This window comes from Acartia tonsa, chromosome 10, assembly GCF_053477335.1.
Source record: "Acartia tonsa isolate MP-2025a chromosome 10, ASM5347733v1, whole genome shotgun sequence".
NCBI classification, from domain to species: Eukaryota; Metazoa; Arthropoda; class Copepoda; order Calanoida; family Acartiidae; genus Acartia; species Acartia tonsa.
The window spans coordinates 8,875,090-8,883,772 of NC_137269.1; the positions used below are offsets into that span (position 1 = coordinate 8,875,090).

Below are 8,683 nucleotides of genomic sequence, written 5' to 3' on the forward strand. Positions count from 1 at the left end.
GGGGGGGGTAAATACCCCCCCCCCCCCAATTTTTTTTTTAAAGAACATTTATTTTGGGGGGGGGGTAATACCCCCCCCCAAAATCGTTGGGGGTGCCTAAGGCACCCCCAAGGTAGGGGTAATTTTTTTTTGGGGGGGGGTATTGTTCAAAAAATTTTGGGGGTGCCAAATGGCCCATTACCCCCCCCCTTGGACGGCTATGGTTGTGAGTATGAGTCCAGTCAAATGCGCTTATTAGGTCAAATTGTTGTTAAATATGCATTTAATTATTCTATGCGTTTGGTCAACATTAAGAACAGCTAGACTTAATAAGCGCATTTGACTGGAAGCTTGCTCAAAGTTTACGGATTAATACGAAAGCTACTACAAGCTTTTTATGTTTGGTTGTTTATTGAGAACACGATTCAAGTATGTGTTATGTATGGCTTCTATATTTTGCTTTTATTTCATATTAAAGAGTATCAAATTTATTTTATTTTACTGATTAATATGAAATATACGAGGATGGAAAAATCACTCCTTATAATAAAGTAACAGGATGTCTGTCTGCTTGTCTGTGTGTTTGTCTGTATGTTTGTACCGAAGGATCTCGCTAACCGCTGAACTGATCAGGTTCTCCTTTACAGGGTAGCTTCTCATAGGTCCTGGGTAGGGTTATAACTATTTTGGGGAAGGGTACCACCACCCTCCCAGGAAAAATCAACCCTAGAAAAAATACCCCCACATAAAAAGATACTTATACAATTTTAGCCGTCTATCCTAATATTCTAAAGATTTCAGACAGACAGAAAGACATCAAGAATTATAGCCTTACTGTCGAGAAAAATCCTCAAAATTTTATTTTTGTAAATCCAACTGAAGAAATATAAATTTTTCCGACATATGAATAAATAGAAAGTAAAGGATAAAAACAAGAGCGTTCACTTTCATAAAAAACTGAGAAAAAAATTCAAGTATATTTGCTCAGCCTTAAAGTCACATTTCTTAAAATACTGGAAAAAGTATAAATCAAATTTTAAAGTGGGCCCTTTTTCAGAAAATCTGCGAAAAGGAAGGAAGAGTTTAAGAATTGTAGAACACACTCTGAATGTAAAAACATGTTGAACATATTTGAATTTCAAATTGGTCTGGTAATATTTTTACAAGCTTAGATTTTGGAATATCTTAAACCAAAACATTTTTACTTTTTAAACCTTGTAAAGCTAGGCATTTTTCATTTCTCTTTTTATATAGAATACAATATTTTTAAAAAATAGCATAAAACAGCCCGTGGATCTACACGACACTTTTCTTAAATGGGGAGCTCAATCAAATTAGTTGTAGGCAAAATCTTGTTAAAAAAATAAAAACTTCACTAAAGATAATAATTCTAAATTTTTTACTTTCACTGACTTTAACCTCTTTACACATATATTTTCTATTAGCAGGACAAAGTGTCTCAAAAATCATCCATGTGACGTCATAAAAATAAGTGATTATCCAACTATTTTTGGAGTTTTTTCTTTCCCCTTCTCCTGTCATCATCTCCCTCATTTTTATGACGTCACATGGCTGATTTTTTAAACACTTTGTCCCACTACTATTTTCTTCGCCCTTTCACATCGTACTGGATTGATTTCTACCTCTACCAGACCGTTGCAACATCCTTATTATAGAGTAGCTTCGCTACTAAACATGTGGTTAAGGGGGAAGTAGGTTTTGCTAAAATTCCGTAAAGGTGTGAGTTTTAAGGCTTAAAAACAGTAGTAGAACGATAATATTCACTAAATATCAATATATAAAATTTTTTGTCAATGGTTTTATTCAATAAGTAATACACATATTTAATGAATATTGTCGTTCTACTACTGTTTTTAAGCCTAAAAAACTCACACATTTGCGGAATTTTAGCACAACCTACCTCCCCCTTTATAGTTCTTTGCCAAATTAAAATGTTAAAAGCCCTGCCTAAGAATGTAATTTCACATTTATATTCTCCTTCGTCTGCCGTCTCTATTGGCGATATCGACAGTCTCGCTTCTCTGAAAAATAGATTACTTAAAATAGATTCATAAATTGATGTTCCTTTCCAATGATGATACACCATATTACTCCCTCTGTAAATTAAATTAAAATTAGTGGTTGAATAAAACGTTTGAACTCTCAACTTAATGAATGAATCAATCAAAATTCAATAAAGTCCCCAAAGTTGTTAAGCCAACGAATAAGAAGTCTCTCTATACCGATAGGGTTATCCTAAACAGTGAAGCTTATCATATGTCATGGGAAGGTTTATTACTACAACCCTCCCTTTGTACTTTTTTCTTTGAAACTATGATGTAAATTGTAGGTTAGGCTCTCCCTCAGTGGCTATTATAAAATATATAAATTCCCTATCTTAAAAATAAATTCCAGGAAGTTTTAATAAATAATTACACACTAAAATACATGATTCTCGATTCAATTAGGTACAATAACTAAAGACAATTTATAGACAGTGCATCTATAAAATAAATCTATTCCCAAATAAAACTAAAAGTGTTTAATTGGTCATATCCTATTCTCGTCTTTTATAACATACTAGCGCCTTCGCCCCTAGCCTTTAAGGGCTTTGTCCCAAGAGGTAATTACAAAAAAGTGGTGGTGCAACACTAATGTTTTTATTACATGCATAAAAATAGAAGGGGGATTTTTTTGTTTTTGTGCGGGTTTGGAAATGTCAAATCCCCCCAAAAATAGCCTAAAACCACCACAAGACCAGTAGGTATATTTCCTGAAGAGTAGAATCCAATCAGTTCAGCGGTTACCGAGATATTCAGACGAACGGACGGACTGACGGACGGACAGACAGACATCATTCTACTTTGTATTATAGATACCATTTTCAAAGGTATTACAACTCAATATTCGCAAAGCGCATTCTATAAAGCATTCCTCCCTCACTATGTCTGTAAATATATTTGTAACTAGCGGCTACGCCCCCTAGAAGCCTCTAGGGTCACTTAAGGCGGGAGAAGGAAAAGTCGACCCCATCCCATTTTCAATTTGAGTTTTAAAAAAAAAATTACAGTGCAAACAAAACTTGTTTTAATCTTAAATTTTTATTTTAATATCTGCGGGAATGCTGTCTATAATACGATGCGTTAAATAGCATGTTAATGTCCTCGTTTATTCTAAACAAGAATGACAATATCCATAAAAGCGAAGCTCCAAAACAGTAGGCCTACGAACATTAACACTTGAAGAGTGTCAGAACTTAATAATTAAAATATAAATGTATAAAAGTCGAAAAAAATTGTAATTATATTTGTTGATAAACTAACTAAATACAGGATAATAATTAAGGACTTTTTACATTTTTGAGACTTGATTATAGATATGTTTCGCTTATAATATTGTACTTTGTTGTCCTAGAAATCAGTATTTAAAAATCAACATGTTTAAAATGGGTGTAAGGACATTCTAGTAATGATTTTAGAGTTGCCACCATGTTTGAAATCGATAGGACAATTCTAACATGACTAAATTAACGAAAAAAGCTATCCGTTCCAGACCCTAATTTTAGAAAAGCTTCGCTTAAAAAAAAAGAATTATAATACAAAAAAAAAGAATTTTTAATGCATAAAAAGTCCGCATTTTATCGACCATAAGATCAATCTTGCTGTAAATAAAGCAATTTATATATTGACCTTTGAATCTAGTTTCTCTACATATATGCTTCAGGAATTCGGGAATAGGTAAACGGGGGATTAATAATTTTTTTTTGCCAGTATAGCTTCGAAACCGATCAATATCCGCTGGATAAGAACCGGTTCTAAGCCATACTGAAAAATCATGTATCCTACCGTATTATATACAGTTTTCAACAAATATAAAAATGTACAATCATAATATTTTAACCTGTTTTTGGCTCTTGCCTACGTTATCTCGGGGCTAACAAAACTGGATATAATCTTATAATTGTACATTTTTATATCTATGGAAAGCTGTTCATAATGTTATGTGATATAAAAACTAGGTATTCCAAATTTTAAAATAGTATTCTAACAGAAAGATGGACGTCAAAACTTATTCATTTTCTAATTTCCCCAACGCCCCTCAACCCCAGAGAGAGAGGAGGGGGGGGGGGGGCAATGGGCTGTTTATTACACTAGTCCCCAAAGTTTTATGAATACGTTTTCTTATTCGTTGACTAACTTTGGGGACTTTAGTAATTTTGGTTGTTTCATTAAGCTCAGTGTTCAATCATTTCAACCACTAATTTTTATCTACAAAGGGGTAATTTTCTCTATCATCATTACGGATGCATATTTATTTACAGTCCATTGTCTTATCCCTTTAGATCCCTGCCTCATCCAACCTTGAACCTTTTTTCTCCTTTTGACCTATCCTTGAAGATACACATTTATCGCTCTTGAATATTAAACACATACGTTATATAAATTTTCTATTCAAGACTTCAGTGATAAGTTTATGGAGGATAAATGAATATTCCTACATTACTCTCTCTCTCTCTCTCTCTCTCTCTCTCTCTCTCTCTCTCTCTTCTCTCTCTCTCTCTCTCTCTCTCTCTCTCTCTCTCTCTCTCTCTCTCTCTCTCTCTCTCTCTCTCTCTCACACACACACTCTCTCTCTCTTTTTCGGTCCTTCGGGGCTAACAAAACAGTTATTAGTCTTATCATATACTGATTTTAATATCCGCGAAAACCTCTATGTAAAATGTTTTAATCTTATAATTGAACATTTTATATCCGCGGAAAGCTGTTTATAATACGATGCGAGAAATAACTATCATCGCATCGTATTATAAACAGCTTTCCGCGGATATAAAATGTACAATTATAAGATTAAAACCAGAAGGCACGAGCTAAAGAACTGGCTTTAATCTTATGATTGTACATTTTAATATTCGTAGAAAACTGGATATAATACGATGCTAGACATAGTTTTTCCGTATGGATGAGAACCGGTTCTTATCCACCGGATTCGAATGAATACGAGAAAAAAAATATACTCTTCTTTTTCTTTCTATTTCTTTTGTAACTCTTTGTAGAAGAATAGGATGATTTGATTGAATAATCTAATTTTGTGTTTTCTTTATGAGAGAATCATTCTGTTTTGTCGCCCTCTGACGAGTGTTTGTACAATATAGCAATAATTTTGCTAACATATCTGTGTAGTATAGATGTATATACAGATAACTACCTCCCTCTTTTTTTCAATGACATCATTCGTTTGTTAGCAAATTGTTTTCTGCTACTTGGTTGTGATAATACACACCACACCATTGATTGATTTTCAAATACCTAATTGAGAGTCGGCACAAGAACAGTGCGATTGAAAGATGCTTTCTCCCTCTAGTGTTTTACTCTAATGTTTTGCTAGTAAAACGCCAAAGTAAAATTTTCGTCGGTTTCCTTATGAGTGCCTGCTGAGTAAAAAAAAAAAAACCCGTTTAATTTAAAACATTAGAGTAAAACACTAGAGGCAGAAAGGAACTGTATCACCCCAACAGTGCAACCTTTCTATTGGGTCATTGAAAATCAACCAAGGGTGTCGCTTCTATTAACACAGCCAAGTAGCAGAAAATAGTTTAGAAGCAGACGAAAAAAGGTTTTTGAAAAAGAAAGGGAGGTAGTTGTCTGTAAATACATCTATACTATAGATCTGTTTTTTTTAAACAAATAGTGAATAAGGTGGGGGCTGGTTTTTTTTTTAGGTTTTTGTTTATTACTTTAGGGCAAGCTACATATTAAGTACTGGGTAGTCCCGCAGGGTTCAGGCACCCCTACAACATATTTTCAATAAGGAGGTTTGATATCAGCTCTCAAAAAGAAAGAGACAATCCCTGTAAGTAAATAGCCTAAAACTTGACCATCGCTAAGTCTATATTTAAGATTTATTGCAGACTCATATTCCCAAAGTATATATTGTATAATGATAATCTTATTTTTCTTATGGTTAGAAGCACAAACATATTCTACAACTTTTATTTTTTTATCTTAAAAAATATCTACTTTATGGCTTTAAACATTTATCCTATTCAAAAGCAGCATAAAGATTTGACAGTTACTAGAGAAAATGTTAAAATCTATATATATATATATATGTTTAATTTAAGTAAACATGAATTTTCCGTTCTTTCAAGAAAATATAACGTCAAGAAAAAAAATCGTCTAATTCTTAATCTGTTTGTTTTGGGTTTTATACAGGCACGGACTAACATTCAGCTATTTTAATCCATTTGAATTGTATGTATGGTTCTAATGGGAGATAGAGAGTGAGGGAGAGAAAAGAAAGAGAAAAAATAAAAGACAGGGGAAGAAAAAAGGAGAGATAATGAAAGATAGCGAAAGGGAGACACAGAGAAAGAGCTAAAAAGAGATAGAGATAGAGAGAGATAGATAGAGAGGGAGAGAAAGAGAGAGTGAGTGAGAAAAAAAGAGAGTTGAACTATTAAATTTAGAGTAGTTCGCTTGAAAGAATCGAATTGAACACATTCCAAAAGGACAGAAGAAAAATCCTAGAATTAAAACCTGTCCCTACATCTGGTTTTATGTAAATAGACCAGATTAATGGATCCCAGATTCAAATTTCCTTTAAAAAATAGCTTTGTGCATTGCATCTAATCCAAACATTTTAGATGTTGGGCCAAATTTATTCAACACATTTAGAAAAGATAAGCTTTTCTATAATTAGGGTCGGTCCGTCCGTACGTTCGTACTGGATAGCTTTTTTCGTTAATTTAGGCATGTTAGAATTGTCCTATCGATTTCAAATTTTGTAGTTAGGTACGATTAAGTAAGCTTAGCAACTCTATAATTGTTGCCAGAATATCCGTACGTTCAATTTAAACATGTTGGTTTTTAACTTTTTTAATAAGAATTTTTTATGCTATATAATCATCCGATTTATCTGATTTTTGGAGTACTGATTCTTATTACAATAAGGTACAATAGTATAAGCGAAACATCTCTATAATCAACATCCACTTATTAGTATTAAAACTGTTTGTTGTTAAGTTTGACCACTTTTAGATTTGAACCAACCAATCAAAATTCAATAAAAATACCCAAAGTTTGAGGTAACAAAACTTTGGGTACCAGTAGAGTTTTACCTTCTATCAATATTTAAACTGCCTCTTTCTTGTAATTCGCCTTCCGCCTTGCTAAACTCCATATGCGGACTGTATACAAAAACACGTCTAAAATAAAAAAATAGGTATTTCTCGCATCATGTTATAAACAGCTTTTCGCGCATATAAAATGTACAATTATAAGATTTAAACCAGTGTTTTAGCCCCGAGATGCCGAAGGCATGAGCTAAAAAACTGGTTTTAATCGTATGATTGTACATTTTTATATACGTAGAAAACTGGATATAATATGATGCTAGTTTTTTCCATATGGATGAGAACCGGTTCGCATCCATAGTCTATTTTTAAAGCGCAGATTGAAACATTTTTTCAAACCTATTTCATACAGGGATAGGACAATTATATTTACATAAATAGTTATTGACCACAAAAATAGGGCCCTGCCTAGGTTTACTGAAATTTACAGCTGTGCTGTTATATTTCTCAAAGTGCCTAGTCAAAATTAATTGAAAATAAGAGGGGGGAAGGGGAAGGCGGGAGGCAGTTTTTCGGTCAGGTTAGGTTATTTTGGTTACTGGGTAGCCCTGTAGGGTTAGGGCACTGCTGATATAGGCCCTGTATGGTTAGTCCCCCCCCCCAAGATTTATACATAGGTAAAAAAAACAACCCTCCTCCCACAATCTAACTAAGAAGGGACGACTGTGCTTTTCAAGAAAGCCTTATAGTTTTATAAGATTAAAAATTGTTACCTATTTTCTTTGTACCATTTAATAGAGTGGTAGTCCCCACAGCTAGCCTGGTTTACCAAACATCTGAAAAAAGAATAAAATATCATTAAAAATTATGAAAAAAGCTGAAATACTGTTAAAATAAACCCTAGTTTGTTTCGTAGATTAATAATTCAAAAGGGTCCTTGGACATATCCCAAACTTCGGAGTGGAAACTTAACCTAACCTATTTTAAACTATTTCATAGTTTTTAAATGTCTAACCCCTTTGGGGAGCTTATTTGTATATTCATTTCTTAACCTAACCTAACCTATACATAAATACTTAATCAAATTAATATTTTAACACTCCTGCGTTTGTCCACTACGACGTTTGGGACACCGGCGCTTGTCCTGAAACCTTCAAACATAATGCTATAAAGATAAGTAAATTATATCTTTTTATTTAAAAACTGATGCTAAACCCTCAAACGTTATGTATAGGGTTATGTTAGGGAGGGAGAGAACATTTGATTGTTAAACACACTGGTACCCTAAGTTTCATGACACCATTTTTTTGTAATCTTATGGTCCCAAACTTTTTCATTAATAATTAAATCTATATAAAAAAAGATAACGTTGTTTATCATCAATAAGGATGTATGTATATCAATTTATCGTCAATAGTCTTATCCCTTCAGATCCCTCGTTATAATCATTAAATATTAATTCCGTTTATTTTGAGAAAAAAAATTATTTTCATAACGTGATTAAAATTTTCATTCGAAAATTCTGAGAAATCATTAAAAATAATTTGGTATTAAAACTGTAAATTTTACGAGTATTAATTATTTCTATTTAAATTCTTAATAACTTGAAATTTACGTGTAAAATAATATCAA

General features: G+C 32.9%; 1 protein-coding gene across 1 annotated transcript in view; it reads right to left on the reverse strand.

The window, feature by feature from the left end:
• LOC145330336 (nephrin-like) overlaps positions 1–8,683 on the reverse strand; it is an 82,604-nt gene that overhangs the window by 53,144 nt on the left and 20,777 nt on the right. Inside the window, exons 2-4 of the mRNA XM_080174969.1 lie at positions 7,825–7,887; positions 7,097–7,183; positions 1,948–2,021 (exon numbers count right to left, since the gene is read on the reverse strand). Coding sequence (XP_080031095.1) covers positions 1,948–2,021; positions 7,097–7,183; positions 7,825–7,887 — 224 coding nt within the window. The remainder of the gene's footprint in view (positions 1–1,947; positions 2,022–7,096; positions 7,184–7,824; positions 7,888–8,683) is intronic.